Below are 19,123 nucleotides of genomic sequence, written 5' to 3'. Positions count from 1 at the left end.
CTGAAACATCACAAATATACATATAAAAAGTATTTGGGAATTCGACATTGCTCTTTTCACACATTTCACGCTTTGCAGGGGCAATATATTGCCCCTGCAAGCTGCGTTGTTGCGTGACTTTACCCGCTTCTATCTGTGCGGGAATTCTATTTCGTAGCACTTTTTTTTAAATCCTTTTGGTTGTGTTTTAGCGGCAAGCTTCACGAGTGTTGGGGGTCCGCTTCGAAAAACCTTTCATTTGAAAACAATACCTCTTTCAAGAGGGACAGTTGGGATATTTATTCTTTCAGATACACCTGTCGCGAAGACAATGTATAGGGTGAGGTTTTTTTTCTTCTCATTCGCCGTTTTGCGTAACTTTTGCGTTAAAAAATACATTTATTAAGTTTACATTTATGCATACAGTGTGTCAGGCATTCTCAACATTGTTTATTGCATAAAACCACCGAGCAAAGTGTTCTGGTAACCCAGTAGAGAGTTTCACCATGAACTCGGTCCTCCGCATATGCTTAGTTGCCACATTGTTAACTCTCTGCTATGGACACTACAACTCGCCGGGATGGCAACGAAGGTTTTACATTCCACAGGTACGTAAAGTTACGTATGTAAGGATTGATAGGGTTTGTATTTTTTCATTGTATCGCCAACCGGTAATATTGCATGGTTCTAAAAGCCCTCAAATGAAATCAAAATATTTTACTTCTTGATTTAGTGCAAATTGATTGCAAATTAGGTGCAAATTGATTGCAAATTAAGTGCAAATTGATTGCAATTTAAGCGCAAATCTAATGCTGTGCAAATTCTGTCCGTATATTTACAAAGGATTGTACAATGTAGTAAAAACAAATTGCCGAAAAAACACCATGAATTGCAGCATTGCTTATTATCACAGAGTGAGACGAGTTGGCAAAACGGGTCGGGTAATAAAGTTAACGAGCCGCTTGCTTTTAAATCCAAGACTACAAGGTCAGATTTGTTTTCTAATCGTAATATTTGTGTTCCTAACAGCCATTCAAAGTGGGAGGAGGGGCTTCTAAACCACTTCTGGTGATGAATATTTCTTCCGTGAAAAGTATGTTTCTCGGAAGAAGACCATACTAAACGGCCGGTAATGATTGGTAAATTATTCGACAAAAATGCTTGAAATGGGCACGAATGTTACAATTGTGTGTGTCATCATGGCAGTTTCACCAAACAAAGCCACCAGAAGGGTTCTTCGAATTGACGAGCGAGTCAAATGGAGAACAGAAAAATCCTCGAGTTTCACCTTGAAATCAAAATTACTAGTTAAATTTACTCCAACCAAACACATTTTCTTCAGCTTTCAAAAAACATTGCAGGAATAAAAGATCTAATTGGAGGAAAAAACTATAGGAATAAAAATAAGGAAGCTATCTATAAACGGACATAATATGCCATTTATCAAAACCACTCACAAATCTGACCCGCCAATGTGGTTCAGTTGCATAGAAATTGCTCTGCTTAGAGCTAAAAAGCAAGTTTGAAACCTACCATGGCTGGTATTTTTCTGTTGAACTCAAAAACGAAAACGCCGTTTGTCCACGTATCCCCGCATGTTTGTGTACCCAAGCGGTTTTAAATATTTCACAGCTGTACAGAACACAGCCTGTCATAACCCAATCATTAACGTGAGGGCATACAAGCAGAATATTGTAGAAAAAAAACTTGAGCTTACAAACTTCTGCGGTTACATTCTCCACAAATGTGGAACTCAAAAGTCTGTCAAATTCTTAGTGGCTCTCAATCTACGGCAAGACTAAAGTGACTGTGTCTTAAATAAACTTTTGATTACGGGTTTACTGAACTCCACCGATTAACATTATATGTCCTGAATCCAAAATGTACAGTCATTTATGAGAGGCGAACGCGTAATAGCCACAAAATCGATCATTTTCTGCAAGGCAGATTTATGCACATGTTCTCCGACATAAGCCAATATCTGGGTGAGTTGGCACTGGTTGGGTATTGTGAGGTTGGGGAACTACACTGGGAAGGAAGTTAACAAGGCCGGACTGAACTCAAAACCTTTTAGTGGGAGTACAAACGTATAAAACAAAAGTATTGTGACCAGACACTTACGAGATCTCCCACGGGGGAGCCGCACTATTTACGTAACTTGCATGGTGCACAAAAACAAACACTTGGTTTTATGTTTCTCTTTAAGCTATGATTGCCATGCCATAGTGAGGGATTACATGAGTGTTTTGTCGTAGTGCTTACGCATATCTGAGTCTTGCCGAAAATTACACTCCAATTCAGGCCCCCTTCGTTATGCCGTCCCCTGTGTGGTAGGGCGTAGGTTTTTGAACAATGCAAAATGCTAAACAAGTACAGCACTGGACCTCAACTAAAAGCAACAAAAAGTACAGCCGAGCGACGGAGAATAAAATTGACATAGCAATGATTTTATATGACACAAAGGAAAAAAAAGCCCCGAAGAATTCCCACGCTGTTCTCGCAAAACCCCGAGGCCAATTAGCCAGACATTTACAGCAGTATTTAAGCAAGTCTACATTTCGCTCCATAAACGACCAATAAGCAGATTTGAGGCTGTGTCAAATAAGGGTCCTCTGTTCTTTAGAAAAAAAACGTACAGTTACCCCACTGAAACAGGTATAAAGGCGCGAAGAAATCAGCAAGTTTGTAAGAAAGGCAGCAGAAGTTAGAAGTACGCGGGCAGTGCACACGCAACTGGGTAACAATTTTTTTGGCGGAGCCGCGAACAAAAAATATTCGAGGAAGGTTAGTGTTTGTTACCTCATGTTTAAGCGACATTACGTGCATTTAAAGTAGAAGCAGTGTAATACTTCATAACTCTTTTCTGCTACATAAAACTTTTGTGTTTGCTGGTGCTAGTTTTTTTTCTTTGGGGGCAACCCTACTTCGGCTACTTTTTTTAATCACTGGTCGTCGCGTTCGTACCTTACACAGGATGCACTATTTTGAAAACTGTGCATGTATAAAATACGCTATTGTTAATTTTTTTTTGAAGCGGGCGCTTTAGTCACTCAAAGCTCACGACTTCCGGCCTATGCTCCGATGAATATAAGCCAGGAAGCGAAGAACGGCAAAAAGAACTTCTGTTCTACCACATGCAACATGCCGAATTAGCGCAAGAGTATCGCGTGTGGCTGCCACTGTGCAGACCAGGGTTAGAGTCCGAAATGATCACACATGCGCTTACATAGAGTGACAGACATATTCTTCGCGTGACAAGAACACTGACCGCTTAAACACAAATTTTTTTATGCCTAACTAATGGCATCGTTAGGGGCAAACGCACTGCAGAATAGCCAACTTTACAAAACCCCGTCAAGCAAAAACGCGCCCCGACGTCAAAATCACACATGGTTTCCTCAGATTATAAAGGCGACATCTGCACGATTGCGCCATTCCTGCACGGTCTAGGAAAAGTTGACTTTAAAGCGAGGCTTTGACTGCCTCGCAAATGGCCACCGTCCACGCCGAAACGCAGTTGAGGAAACTCAACCTTCTCCGACGGTAATGATAATTATGGCTGAAGTAAAATATTGGCTCAAACGCCAATGTTTTTCCGGTCGAAAGCCAATATTATCATGTCCAAAGTCCAAATTGTCAACCTTTTGGCCAAAAGGCACTTCTCGAAATTAAACGAAGCTTCTGCACAAAGGCAAATCAAGGGTAGGTACAGATTGAACTCTTTGCGCCTGCCCAATTCATCCTCGCGGGACGTGCGAAATAGTCTTAGGGCATCGCCATCATTATCAAACTCCAAAATCAGAGATTGTCAAAAGAATAGCGCACAAGATTGGACTTGGACAATATGATACACCATTTACCAGAGGAAACACTTTGTATTTCAACAGTCTTTGCACTGGTTTGAAGGGGCATCGAGTATTTTTGCAGATTGCACTAGTTAAGGCGTTCGTAATAAAAAGGGGCATTGCGTTTTGCCGCACAATGTTGCAGTTAAGGTTTTTTTACGTTAGCACCACAAGTCAAGGATGTGACGGAAGCCCGTATGGTCGGGACGCATTTTGAAGAAGACACAAAGGCGCCGACCACAAGTCAGTTTAGTTGAAAGAAAATTAACATTTCGACTACCACACGGAAGCCTTGGTCACAATTGCACTATAACAGACTACAATTCATGTAGTTGGTACAAGTCAAACCGCTATCAGATAAACAAAACGCATAAAGCTAGTCAGATATACGATAGAAATGGTTTTAATTGCTGTATTCATGAAGAGACCACGGCCCAACTGTCAACTACCGACCCCAGCTACTAGGCGGCATCTTACGGCGCATTGCCAATAATGCAAGACATATATTGACCTGAATATGAAGCCGTTCACAATGCAACCAACGAAACAATTCCAATCTTTCAAGTTATACACAAACAAACCAGGCGACTTTGTAAAATGTTCCATAAAACCGGATGAACAGCAAAAATCTTCTCAACTGAACGTGTCTTGAAGGTGGTTCCCTGAAGGTTACCTGAAAAAGCCGATAGTAGAAACTCGGTATCCAAATACGTTGGGTCGAAAATCTACGCAAAACACAACACTTTAAGCTATTACGAAGTACAAAAAATTTTACCCAGGTTGTATACCGCGATACCTTTCTGCCCATGTAGAAATTAGGATGCAGTTGTGTTTTTTAGCGTTATAAACACGTTTCCACATGATGTTCGTATCACTATACGCCTCCAAAAATAAGTGCCGCACTGACGGACCTCCACCTGGGTCACTCACTCACTCATCATCGGCCAGACCAAACTAGTAAACCTGAGACTTACAATCTTTGGAGTGCATCTGTGTCATGGTGTAGTGGCTGAGTAAGGCGGGATTTTTCATTATTATGGTCCCACCCGAGCAAGAAAGGAGAGTGGTGTTTCGTAAATTTTTTGGATATCTCACGAGCCTGTCCCCGATATAAAATTGCGTTTAGTACACTTGAACGCAGTTTGAGAGTTTCGCCGCAACCAACACTACTGCGGCGATTCTGTATTTCCGAACAAAATGGGTGTTCTGAAATATCCCGCAATAAAGGTGTCCTTAATTAATTTACGCAAATGTATGATTAATTAGTTTATCCAAAGGACATCGCTAATAAATGTTGCTTACAAACCTTTGAAGGATATTGCCTGTGGTGCCACTACAGCGCAAAGGAAATTTTTGATATTTCCACCATTGGGGGCCAAAAGGCATAGATTGATGTAAATGCTAAGCAAAACGGCTGGTGGTGGTATGTCGAAATTTAGGAAACAGATTTGTATGATAGTGTAGGAGCTTAAAACTGTTGATATATAGAGAAATCCCCACCCTGACAGAGCCGGAAGCGCAAACACATTGATCCAAATTTTTTGGTTTTTGTCACAGGGCGGTTGAGATATCGAAAACGTTTATTTATGTAAGTTATACCAATGTGTAAAAACTGTTTTGCCACATTTACGGCACAAGTAAGGGGGAAATCAGACGTCTCGTAAATACCTCTTTGTACGGATTTAGCGGCCCATATATAGCTCGTTGATATATCCACTTCGTGTGTGTTCATACATGTTACCCATATAGTTGTTTTGAAACCGATTTAGCAAGTTGTCCTATCAAGCGGCTGAAGCGAAAAACTAGATTTTTAATTACACTTATTACCAAGTGTAATTTCGTTAAATGTTGTCCTGTTTTTTAGCGATCGCCATCTGTTTAGAATTTCTGCTACCAATGTCTTTCGTAGGTGGCCTAGGTTTTATTATAAAACTGTGACTCATTGGTAATTTTTACGCCCACCACACAATGCTTGCCATGGCTAATCTGTCCTTTCAGCACACCATCTTTGTATTATTTGTTTCGGGATGGTTCGAATGGAGCACCACTTGCCGCTGTTTCCAACAAACACCCCCATCCGGGAGAAACCCTTGTATTGCAAGCAGGCAAAACTTCTTAACTGTGTACAACTCTATGCTTATTTGCCTTATTATAACAACTAACCGATAAAAAGTGTTATATTCACTCGTAACTAGTTTAGTTTCCCACCTTTGCTTTGCCGTGCACTACCGCTAGTAGAATAAAAATAAAGTGAACAAACAAACATACACAAATTGATAAGAAACAATCTGATTGTTGTCAGCTTCTTTAACGCTACGTACTTTATTTTTTCTGAACAATCATTTGAATGATTTTCGCCTTTTTTTCAGTTCATGATACCTGAAGCTAGGATCTGGTTTTGGGCTACAACCAAATGGACTGGTCCCCAGATGTGTATTCGAGACAATGTGCATAATGCGACACAGAACGGCATTGCCTTCACTCGAACGTATGTCAACCGTACGGAATACGAACAAGAGTAAGTTCTTATACGCTGTATGTAATCAAAAACGTAAAACAAACTGTTTTTAAGTAGAAAGGCTTAGATATTTTGGAAAACAGCAAAGGATGCTTTTCTGCAGTAATATTTTGTATCCTTACATTCAGACCTAATATACAAAGGCGTGTTTAAGTGAATGAACTGGATTGTAACAGGTGCTTGATTTGTACTAAAACAATATGTGCGTGTAAACAATTACAGTTCTTCAGACAGAAATGTTGCAATATTGTGCCGGTCGGCAGACGGCTGTCAAAGTACTTTCGTTTCGGTGATTTTATAGCTACATTTTGGCTACAAGATAAGCGCAGGTAACTTATCCTCCTAGATATGCTCTATATTTTAACAAGTTCAGTTGATGTAGTCAAAAGCGCTACGTGAATAGTCTTCTTTGGCGAATCGAATGAAGCAGCCTGTAAATGACATGTGCTTATTTGGGAACCCGGCGTCTTTTCGAAAAATCAGTCTCTGGAGAAGATCGTCCATAAAACAAGGTAGACTGAGTTAGTTACAAATGAGAACACGTCGTTCCAATCAAAAAAGACACCATAGAAGGACGTAGCAGAAGGCGTAATATATGAAGGCCTTCTATTATCTTAGTATAAAAAATTGAAGAGAGCACGCAGAAAACCGATTTAAAAAAGGGGAAAAAACTGCAAGCGGAGGGTTTCTTCATCACTCGCTGTTTAATGTGTGTCATTCTCATGCTAAAAAAATTTATCAGAAAAGGTAATGTTTACTGGCGCACTTTTTTCTGCGTCCACCCTTTTTATGGCAACATCCAGCGTCATTCCTGAAATGCCTATTTCTGCTAAATGTTATTTCCGTATTTTTTCACCCTTGTATACTCACCGTTAGCAGAAACGGCGTACACCGGACGGATCATCACTTGTTTCAGAGCTTTCTTTAACTCCTGTAAAAAATTTTTAAAATCAGTTCAAAGGAGTAGTAGCGCGATATTTCAAAGATGAGATTTTTATGTAAAATGCTTCCTTTTTATCAGAATATATCCCCCAGCAAGATTCAACAGTAGCCGTTCAGTGTAACATATTTCAAATCCATTTATTCTCTGCCCGCACGAGAAAACAAAGAGCGGGCCACCTTGACGTCATCGGCTACTTGCCGCAAACTGCGGACGTCGGGTCCCCCGTAACGTAGCCGACGCGTAGGCTGCGGTTGGCACGCGCTGCTGCACCGTGTGAACCCGTCAAGGTTTTGGGACTGACGTCTTGCTGGGAATAGTCAATACCTATTGACTATTCAGTACCTATTGACTATTGACTGGGAATAGTGGGAATAGTCAATACTTCGGCCGACCTGGGAGAGGGCGTGCGCTCGCTCGCGGGCGCATCCTGACCGGCAGCGGTGTGAGAAGAATGGTGACGTGAGGTGCTATCGCCTGCAATGGCGCCCACTCGGCGTACCTTTTGTGGAAACCGAGACTGTCACGAAGAAATGGCGCTGTAAATACTTGATTACGGTGCCATCGACCGTGTAATGTGGCATTCTAAGGTGTGTCGGCTAATAGGCACCCATACCAGCGAAACAAAACGTAACACGACAATTTCGGGTCGGTACTCCTTTAACAGGCCGATTTTGTACACCTGCTCTATTCATGCGGCAGCACGTTCTCCTATAACGCCCGATCTATATATAACTTCTTTTTAATAAACAAGATCCTGCCTTCCAATCTGTATTCACCATTTTGTACATTCTCCAAAATGTTAAATACGTATCATATAGGAAATTACTTACACCGGCATAGCAAGAAAATTTTAAATTTACCCCTATGACATTCTTGTGAAGCCAACTATTTCAACTTCATCTCTATAATATGTCAGAAGTTTTAAATAAAAATATTCTAATTCCTTTTTCGTTTTGTTGAGGCAGAAGTTTTGTTTTTAAATTCAAAAGCGTTTGCCACTGTATATTTTGTGGCTTAAAAAGATTGCAAGGTTTGGCATCTTTGAGGCTGCTTTCGTGCTCACTCTCAAATCTAATTGCATTTTTTTTAATTTCCAGCTTTTTTGTACAGCAAATGTACGGTCGTTACTACGATCCACTTACCATGATTGTGAGAAAAATATGTGAGTAACACACGCTTACGAAATTTTACTTTTTAAACGTTGACCTCGTGTATCCAATAAAATTGACTGATAAAATGAAGATTAATTATTTCTGAGTAAGTGTGGGTACTTATACCAGATGTAAGGTTATTTGTGTGGCCATTGTAGTATCGTCGATCCCAGATATACGCCTCGAGCTTCCCGATCGCTGCGTCGCCTGCCGCCACTTCTCCGCGGCGTTGACGGGATTTGCGCTGCGTGGCTTATAGGGGCTCGTGCACTGTTTGGGCTGTGTTTCGCTTCTTTTCGCCTTTCCGCGCCCTAAAACAAACTTGTTGTGGTGACGTCTATAGGCAAAGAGTACATTATGTCACTTTAAAAGCAGCTGCGTCTTCGTAGAGTACGCGATCGCCTCCAAGGGCTACCTGGGGACGCGGTTCTGCGCGCTTCGTCGCCGCTCTTCCGTGCGTCGGCGGCGGCAGCAACATATCACCCATGTCACCTCCAAAACATTAGGCACAAATGAATTCTACTTTCGCCTCGTTTAGACCTGATGCTGGCACAATGAAAGGTTGGCTTCATTTTGCAGCGTGGACAACGAATGCGGCTTCGTTTAGAATATATACGTCGCAGAAAAATATGTTTCGGGGATGTGATTACCCACTCTTGGGCAATAACTTATGCCTTTTATAAGAATATAAACCATGCGAAAATGTTAAGTATATTCCAAGCCTGTGCGTCGTTAAATATGTGCCCACACACGCAATATAGCAAGAACCAAGGCAAGTTATTGAAACCACGGAAAAATAAATGCTGTGAAAGTGCGCAATTAAGAAACATAATAGCTGTAACAAAAAAAAAAAGAAACAGTGCAGCTTCTGACATGCTAAATTCGTATGTTCGTCGAAACTTAAGCCAGGTAGGGTTCACTAGACGCGAAATGCACTGGTATTTCGCGAGACATCGGCGGGGGGAGGGCAGGAGAGGGGGACGCTGTGTACAAATGCGGAGCGGAATCCAGCAATGAACGTATTAGTAATCCCACACACAAATCTCGCGTTCACTTTCCTTCCGTTTTTCTACTTCAACAAAGAGCTGATCGTACGGCGCACGCATTTTTGGAAGTATACAGGGTAGGCTGTTCAACAAGCAATGAAAGGTGTCGTTGGAATTCCAATGACCAATGTGATAAGGCCCTCTGATTTCAGTTTCTGCTTCATTCTGCAGGCTTCCTGTGCCATATGACGATATTTTGAAGAAGCATTTAGTCGCTGACATGGATTATAGTCTAAGCCCGTCTCCACGCTGCTCTCAGAGCATATATGTAGCAGATGAATGTTTGCGGGCGCTCACTTCACGACAACGCAACTCTTTCGTGTGCTGATCCTTGAGTATAATTATGCATTGTCCATCGTACTTTTGTTGAATATTCCCGAAATTAAGACAGACTGGCTTGTAAATGGTGGTGATCAATATCTGAAGTATAATATTGGCAAACGTAACGTAACTGGCGTGCTGTCAGGTATGAGTGCTCCGCTGATTATGTAAGTGCAAACCGATTTAAATCATAGTGTATAGCCGTAGAAAGAACACCTAAGTAACCGGTGGTTACGGAGACACAGGTAGTAAATTCAGGTCAGTGTAACTACAATCGGCTCCATCATACGCCGGTTCCGCGACGCTGGCCTGTGACACACACCTGGCGCTATACAGACCGAATATACCACACTTAGATCGCATCAGAAACATTTACACTGTCGTAAACATACCCCATCTGCGAACAGAGGGACTTCTCCACATAAACATGGATTTCAAACGCCCGCAAACGGTAAATCTCAGTCGTGAAAGGGCCGCAAAAGCAGCGGCGGCACTGGGGAGCGGGGCGCTGACTCCCGCGGCTGCTTTCAAAATGGGCCGCTAGGGGGATTTCAGTTGCGCCCCTACAGGCCGCGCTCGAGGCGTATATCAAATTCCAAGGGGATCCAAAATATTAGAATGTAACGCTAATTCGAAACACAAAATTTCGCTTTCGAAAGTTATCTAAAAACAATGTGTGTCAATGAGAGCTGTCCAAGATTGCGAGAAGAGCTAGCTCCCCGATTCGTTCTTCAAAGCTGTGAAAATGCTAAAGATTGACCGACGACCCTGAACCTTTTCTTATTTTGACAAATGTGCGTGAGCTTTGCTTGCTTTAACTTCTCTGTCAAGAAGTTCATCAAAATGCCTTCACGATTAGTAACACCATTCACATGAGAAAGTGGGCTTCCACTGCGCCGCTACGGCCGCAAATTACTTTGGACGCTGACGCAAGCTCGGCTGCCCTATGCGGTTGGGAACGTGGTCAGTGTGGTAATATGCTTCGCTTCTTCTGTAATGGCGATCTCCGCTGTGATCACAGCATCGTTTCGATCCGCGTGAGCCTGCCCCAGGTCCTTCACACATACGAACTTGCGTGCTGTTGCGGCATCCGGAATAGCGCATCGGAATTTTGGCATATCTGTAATTCAATCTCGAGGTACTCAACGCCGTTGACTTTTTTATTGGAACACCTTTCGTCTGAAGCCGCAGTGAAGCTGCTTTGCGGAAGCAGCTGAAGGAAGACGACATGCTCCAAAACGGCCTAGCTGTGCTGCCTTGGTCTTATGTCATCTTGCTGCAGTTATGTCAGCCTCCATCAAAAAGTTTCCTGTTTTTTTGCGACCATTGGTCTCAAGGCAAGCTGTTGCGAACAAAACCACCACCCACCTCGCCGCACCGGTCTCCATGCCACCGCAGCTGCCGCTTCGTGATGACGCCTGACGTCGGATTTTCCTCCACTTTCCCCCTTTACAAAAAAATCACACCCTGCGTTCTGGTTGTCGTGATAGCCCCATACGTGTCATAATCATCGCCAACAACTCTACCAGGTTATGCGCACCTGCAGCGGCACCTTGGCGCAGCGTTTGATAATTTGAGAGTGGCGGCGGTCGCCGTTGAATTCACGCATCAAAAAGTACTGTAATTATGCATAGGATTCCGAAAAAGATGTTTGTTCGATATACGAAATATTTTATTATATATGGTTTTAATATATCCGCGATAAAATGTACTTAAAATTGATTCACTAAACAAAAACCGCAAGCTTTAAATATTTACCAACTTTGTGAAAATTATTGTTGAACTTTTAGTTCATAACTTAGGCAGTTTTTTCTTTGAGAGTCTATCCTAAATCTGCAGAAGCGACCTTTAGGTTAATTTTATTTCATCAAATGCTGGAAGGTATTTGGTTACGGCAGAGTTTGGCTGACGGGATCTCGCAGGAAAGCCACATTTTTTGTTAACCACATTTAAATGGGAGTGGTTATGATTGCTCGCTTGATTCGTACGTTGTTGCAACAGATGCTCAACAGGTTCATGCGGTTGTCACGTATCCGCGCTCTTCCACGTTGGGCATATACACAATTGAACAGCGTACGATGAAGTTCTTTCTCCTTTATTAAAAATGAGTATATGCTGGGTAAATGGAGTGCAGTAATATATACTGTATATCATCTCGAGAGGCTGTGTTGGTTTTGTAGGAAGTAAAATGATTTGCACTGTTGCAGGCGAAAAAGATTTCTGTGGACCTGATAGGCTCAGTTAGGCTCCAATTAAAAATTGTAAAAGCTACGGTATAAATGAAAACATCGCTATGAAGAAAATCATGATGCTAGAAGGAGAATCCCCAGTATACACTTTTGGAGTATTAAGTATTCTCAGCAGAATTTAGGCTTCCCAATGTATAAAACAGTTTGGAATTTCTAAGGCAAGCTACTCTACAGTATATATTGTTTCAGAAGCCGCGGGAACGTGAAATTGATGCCGAAGCGGCATTGAGTGTTCATGATGATGTTTTAAAATCAGTAGCCCTATTCTTAAGCCTAAATACAAGCAAAGTTTCCTTCTGTATTGTGCATCCCCAAAAATATCATTTGCGTCCTGCGTTGCTTTTTGATACATTAAATACTATTCGGAACTTTACGAACAGTGTAGTCGCCTTGATGAGCGGCGCGGGGACTGGAAAGGACTTTGTTGAGAAAGGTAGTCTGAAGTATATACGAAGCTGCTTCGGCTGCAGTCGCCGTACCTGAACTTCTGTTTTTGCGTGTGTTTACGCTGCGGCGTGGTCAGTTCTCAGACATTGCGAATGCCTCCCCAGTGGTTTATTATACGCAGAGAAGAATGCCAAGCCTCTGCTCTTTTTTGGCTTTCAACTGCGTCCGCCTTGTTGAAAAATGACTTTGGTAGCTTTGCATTGTAAAGAGTGCCGCAAAAAGACATAATCCAAGAAGTCAGACAAAAACAAATTGCCGTATGTGCGCAATAAAAACATATTTCCTCATGACGACAGTGCCACAAAAGCGGGTACTGTGATATATGACCATAGGCCAACTTGGGAAGAAAATACATAGAGGGTGACCGTAGTCATACCACCTAAATAAAAGTATGACAGATGCTCTCAAATGTCCCAAGAGTTGTTGAGCACAGATATTGCCATTTCGACACTGCCGCTAAAATTTCAATGCAAAGTTATCTCTCGAGATACCCAATAGCGTGACGCAACGTTAACGTAGCCGTTGTCAGCTGCCATCGTCGCGTCGATCGTGTTAGCGGAGCGATCGCCATGGAGGGTACAACCATTTTTAACGCTACCATTCGTTCGCGGTCATGCCGTGAAGGCATGACGCACGATGATAGGCTGTAAGCCAGCGGCGTTCATGAAAGAGCTGTAGGAACACTCAAGCAGACTTTTCCCTCCAATCTACTGCACCTAGAGTAACTAAAATGTAGCCGCCAAAGAAAAACGTAGCTCGACAACCACTAAGAAGGTTTTTGAAAACACCAAATTTTTGTAACGTGCAAAAAGGTTAACTACTTCTCAGCGGAAACTGCAATAACGGGGAAACGGAAAGCTTTCATAGAACAAGTTTAACAGCAAACTTCCCCACCCAAAAGCGAGTGGACGCTGGTTATTTATGAAGATTAGTAGAATGCTAACGCGACTCTTACCAACTGTCCATTGCAAAATATTGCTTTGACTGTTCTTGCCAAAAACGTCATAAGAATTTGCTTCCGCCACACAAGCCATAGGTCATAGAATGTCCCGGATCGAGCGTAGAGACAAAACATTGTTCATAAAGAAATTGTAACGGAATGCGAGGCGGCGAACTGAGGTTAAAAATTGTAACAAACTTTACCTTTCATGTAACGCAAAGATTTGTGATGCATCAGATTCCAACTACCTGACATCTATGTTAAAACAAGATATATTTTCTGTATGACGGTTGTCTCTCGTCTGTAGCCATTCCTTGTCAGAAACTGTTTCCCATCGAAGCAAAATGGACATTTACAGGGGTACTACTATGAGCTTTCGTAATTGAACCGTCTTAAACAAACATGTGAGAGTGTAAGGCGTAAATCCCAGATTATGTATACAACACGCTTGTTCTAGTCCAACCATAAGCATTTTAACCACCTCCTTTAAAAGTTAGCTCTGCGCAAAAGCACCCGGCAGTTGATACAGGGCGCTTATTGTGCACAAATGCGAAAAAGTGATGAAAACAAGCATAAATATCGGATTTTCCGTTCAAAAGCGAGATAAAGAGGCTCCAAAGCTTTAGAGAAAATATGTGATTTACACATGGCACGTAAGAAATTAAGTTATGATAAGGACTGAGGAGAATCAACGAACACAAAGTACCGGCAAGTAGGTCGAAAAAACAAAACACTAGGGGCAAACATCAATGTTTCTGAGCCTTGAAGGGCCCGGGTTAACTTATTTCAGCAATTTTAAGCTAAGTAGTGGCGCTTTGGAAGTGTGAGAGGTAAGAAGGCATACGTATGTGCATGCATATTAGAAGCCGGTTAGCGCAAGTTTAGCCGTTTTGAAACGTAAACGAGGAAGTTTTCTGTGGAAACTAAAGGTATTATCTGGCGGCCGCTCTGATCGTGTTTATAAACGCCGGCTACAATGTAGGTTTTCCTTGGCTCTGGACAAATAGAGCCTGGCTGAAGAAACCCCTTGCCTTGCGCAATGCAGGCATCATCCGCACCCCCAAACAAATATTGCTTGACCTGCCGTTTCAGTGGTGGCGACGACCTAAGCCGGTGCACCGTAACAACGCTGGCAGTTGATTTGAAATGCTGATCCAGGCCGACGGGCTTACGCCAAATGGTCATGCGGGCACAAGCCATGGACATTGTAACAAACCCTCTATAACGCGAACCAACAAAACGCATTTCGCTTTTACATCCGGGACTCGACGGAAAGAAATCTTCGCTTTGAAAGCAAACATCGCACAGGTACAGCCGACCAGGTAGACGGCAAACAGGATTAGTTACGTGCTTATGTTCGAAAAGCGTGAAATAACACAGCCCCGGGAGATAGTTTCGCCGGAGGCCAGGTAAACGCCCCCTAGTAAACTGTCGGGATATCCTTGATGAAACATTTTATTCTGTTAAGAAATTAGCGATAAAGATACCTAACGATGTAAGAATGCTGCAACAGCACTGTCATTTTGCTGGTATTTTTACGTTTATAGAATAAAGGTACTCGTGCTGTTGAAACAACCTACTCAAAGCATATCACAACACAGTCTACAATAACACGTCCTTGTTTTAAAACAAAGTACACATTGGGCGTGTTACAATAGTTTTTTTCGAGAAATCTTCAACAGAAAGGTTTGGGGTACCTTTAGCAAAATTCATATTCTTCTGGCGTAATGCAATTAAAAGTTTGTGCTGCGTGTGTCCATCCTCTCTTTGTTGATGTCCCGGCTCTTTTGACCGATTATTTCGTGCCAAAAGACTGGGTTTAGGGATATCTTAAAAAAAACACCCTGTTTTAACGTTACTGTATAAAGGCACACCGTACGATCCCACCACGCCTTCCTGATAACCAGAAATGCCACTCCGTTGTTAAGCAACTTTTCTTCTTGAACACACATAATAGGAACACACATAATAGAAAATGGGAACACACGTTCCCATATACTGGATCTATGCATGCTAAGCTTATTCTTTTTTGCGAAAGGATGTCACTGTTGTGGCGCAAAGATCTAAACACCGTTCCATGGCATACTTATTCTTTCCAGCTGGTCGCCCAGAAGATGTTAGTGTAGAAAAAATGCTTTATACCAACGGCAGAAGGAACTGTGCAGTTTTTCTGGTGTGGTCTCTGACAGGCAAGTAACGTGCTACAAAATGTGGTTTCCTTTTCCTATGGCACAAATGTGCCTTATTGCATACCGTATATTTTTATTTTTTGTTAGAAGAAAATGCTGTCATAACGTATAATATATTCCTGCCTGCAACAAAACCAACCTAAAAAAAGGCTGCGATATAAGAAGAGAAGCTCGGGTCGGAAATCTGATTTGACCTAAAACACCGTCAAAAATGTTTCAGGCATTATAAATATATGAGACATCTGAGTTGAATCAATCGATTAGGCTGTCCGAAACGTATTTCTAAGAAATATGCCGGCAACTTTTGTCCATCAACCACTTTGCGTAACAAAACTACTGCTACCAATCAGTACAAAGAAATATTACAATTACAAACTGTTCTTTAGGATGAAAGCATATTTGTATTTACTTTTCTTTGGGGCACTGGGCCCAGAAAAACCATTGGGAAGTAACCCAAAATCATTTTCTCGGAAAAAAAAAATTTGCACCCCCAAATTTTGCCTATCCCACAGGCACGTTACCAGATAAAGTAGTTTTCAAAATAAAAAAAAACACCTTACAAAAAATAAAGTGTTTTTGGCTCTTTGAAATAGGAATGCCCAATGCAACGAATGTGTTTTTTGCGGAAAATGAGAGATTTTACTCATCATAAAATACAGGCTGTATGCTTGGTAGCGAATACAAAACTGTGGTACACACTCATGGTTTTGCCTTGTACTCTCCCTAGACAAAAAACATTTAGAGCTCTCGCAATGTATGGGAACACTTGGAAGAGCTTCGCCCGTTTTACTGCTGTAATGTATAGTTTCAGCAAAAGTCGTTTTCCCGTTGTTCGCACTTGAGGTAGTGTCCCTAAGTTGTTTAAACCCAAAACTGACCTTATAGTGCACGTACCTAATATATCCAGTGAACACAATAATTATATCGTTATGAAAAGAACTTTGTCTTTCAAGCAAATAAATGTTTTTTTTCTATTTGCTCACTTGTTACAACCACAGTAAAGAAAGCTTTTAAAGTAGGTACTTTATAACAAAGGGCCCTTACAGAAGCCATGAACTTTGTTTTCTTAACCCCCAATCGTCCAAATTTTTCTTGCTTGGAGGAATAATATTTTTAGAACCTCCAGCTTCCCCAAAGTGCAAAAAAGTGATGTATTTTTGAAACCTTTCTGTAACAAACCAGTTTTCAATTTGCTCTCGAGGCGGTAGCATATATTTTGTACTGTGTTGTTAACTGACGGAAACATGCTCAAGGTGTAAAAGTAAAAATGTTTCTTGCGCAAGAAAACACACAAAATGTTCAATTATTCTGGACTCACAACCTTCGCTTGTTGTAACAAGGTGTTATAACTGCTGAATGTAGGTTATTACAGAATTTATTTTTTTCTTCTTGGACACCTCAGGCCCGGACCGAGGAAGGTACTGGTGTGACCTTCGTATCAATCATAAAGCCATCAGGCATGGGCCAACCTATGACTGCCAACTTGTTTTCTGGCGTTATCCCTGTCATGGATGGAAAAGACAATTGTTTACAGACATGTGCAAAATATAAGTGAGTATTTTATGCACCCAGTGAGCATGGTTTGGATAAGAAACGTTGTATTTGAAGCAGTATACTTTTACATGGTGCACATTTTTTTATTAATACTGGTCTGCTTCTAGTTCTTGTATTTTTTTGCTCCTGGTGGTCATCTGGATATTTCTTAAAACCGTTACACTTAACAGCTACAAGTTATAAGACAATTTGTTTATTTATGTACCTAAGTTGTATATACAAAACGACTGATATACAGAAAAGGCAACACGAGTTTCTTTACTTGAAACTATTTGAATATGAATAAATGTTCATAGGCTTTATATTCTGCTAAACGTACTTATGAAGAAATTCAGAATATTATGAAATATTTGTTTGCATAGATACAAAAGCTTTTATAGGATCACTTCACTGGTTATCACTGATGTAAAGCGTTATAATTCTATACAAACGGGTTGTGGTGGGCGTTACGTGTATTCTCATTGTTTTTTTACCACAGGCACGTATCAATCGTGCTTTCTATTGTTGTGGCTCTATCTAGAAGTTCTGGCAAAAACACCCGTTCAGATGCGGTTTTCAGAATGTTCCGGTTCGGGTTCGGCATTCTGCTCATACAATAAGCAGACAAAGCTCTTCACAACGAGCTGCATTATGGGGAGCAAAAAGATTGACTTATAACAAAGCAGCTTTAAACCCTACGGTCGTTGTGACATGTGTTTTGCTTGTGCGAATGGCTGGTATATATACTATTAATAGCGCATTTGAGGGTTCTCAACGGTGGAAAATTGTTTAAATGCGTTTCGAATTCTGTCCACATTGTAAACTCTAGAGACTGATTGGGGAGATATGACTGGCTCTTCACACTTTGCCAGTCCGCACACTTCGCGTCACAAACTTGCACTAGAAACTGAACCAGGAAAGTGTCTCGTAGACCCTGGGCGTCTATAGTAGTTGTTGGGTTGTAGGGGCGTTAGCCAAAGCGGTATTACTGTGCGCTTAGAAAAGGTAAGTTAATCAAGTGCATTTGTTAATTCCTCGTGGTGTTTCTATAGGATTGCAAGATTTTGATGCTGCTTACTGCTTATATTTGTCATAATATACTTCGTATTATCTACATTTTTACGCTAAACACTTCTGCTTACACAAAAGAAGCAATGTAGCAAAATTTAGGTTTTGGCTTTACTCCAATTTTTTAAATAAAGCACAATTATGTTACGGACAAGAGCTTGCAAACCGCAGCAATTAAGGACGAATTTTTAAATACCAAAATATGTGGCTGGCTTTGTGTGGCTAGTAAACAAATAAATGTGTATATTTACGGCCTAAGTTTAGATACCTAAGTTATAACGGTTATGACTCATTTTGTAGTAAATAGGTTTTTCAAAATAATAAAATGAGAACCTCTGTGAGTCCGTGAAAGATCTTCTCCCTTTCACTGCTAAAAATACCACCTCTAGTACGAGAAATTAGCTGATTTTGATGCTGTACGAAGAGTTAGAGAAAATACTTTCATGTATCTGCCCTTTTTCTCCACTGTCTACTAGGGCCTGCCAATTCGAAATGCCACCATCCTGATAATGTTGCAAAGGGCTTGGGATAGTAACAAGAATACAAGTGCTGTATTGGATGGAAATTCGACTTTTCGGCAATTGCTAAAGATAGCCCCAGCGCCATCGAAAGTAGCCCTCATCGCACCTGCAATCTAAACACTTTTGGAAAGATTGAGGCAATAAAGTCTGCATTTTGTATTTCCACGGGCACGCCCATTCGACTTGACGACACATATCTGCACACGTTAGACATGATAATCACAGGAAACAACTTTGATTTTATAACACTTTTGCTTACCCATATGCATGTGTCTACAATACACTATTTGAAGCTTCTTCCGGGTATTGAAGACAGCATATATGTTATCTACAGCAATACCAATAGCGTGTCCACGTAACATTGATATTTTAA

At 41.3% G+C, this 19,123-nt stretch overlaps 1 protein-coding gene across 1 annotated transcript; it reads left to right on the top strand.

The window, feature by feature from the left end:
- The first annotated feature begins 286 nt into the window (after nucleotides 1–286).
- Nucleotides 287–18,896, top strand: LOC144142073 (uncharacterized). Its single transcript, XM_077673501.1, has 6 exons — nucleotides 287–587; nucleotides 6,194–6,342; nucleotides 8,383–8,447; nucleotides 15,539–15,628; nucleotides 17,031–17,179; nucleotides 18,706–18,896. The coding sequence occupies exons 1-5, from the start codon at nucleotides 486–488 to the stop codon at nucleotides 17,177–17,179; spliced, it is 555 nt and encodes a 184-aa protein (XP_077529627.1). The 5' UTR covers nucleotides 287–485; the 3' UTR covers nucleotides 18,706–18,896.
- Nucleotides 18,897–19,123: the final 227 nt, after the last annotated feature.

Source organism: Haemaphysalis longicornis, unplaced genomic scaffold (assembly GCF_048455015.1).
Source record: "Haemaphysalis longicornis isolate Haplotype H1 unplaced genomic scaffold, Haemaphysalis longicornis Haplotype H1 scaffold_6, whole genome shotgun sequence".
NCBI lineage: Eukaryota > Metazoa > Arthropoda > Arachnida > Ixodida > Ixodidae > Haemaphysalis > Haemaphysalis longicornis.
The sequence above is the reverse complement of the archived record's forward strand: the minus strand, read 5'-3'. Positions and strand labels throughout refer to the sequence as shown.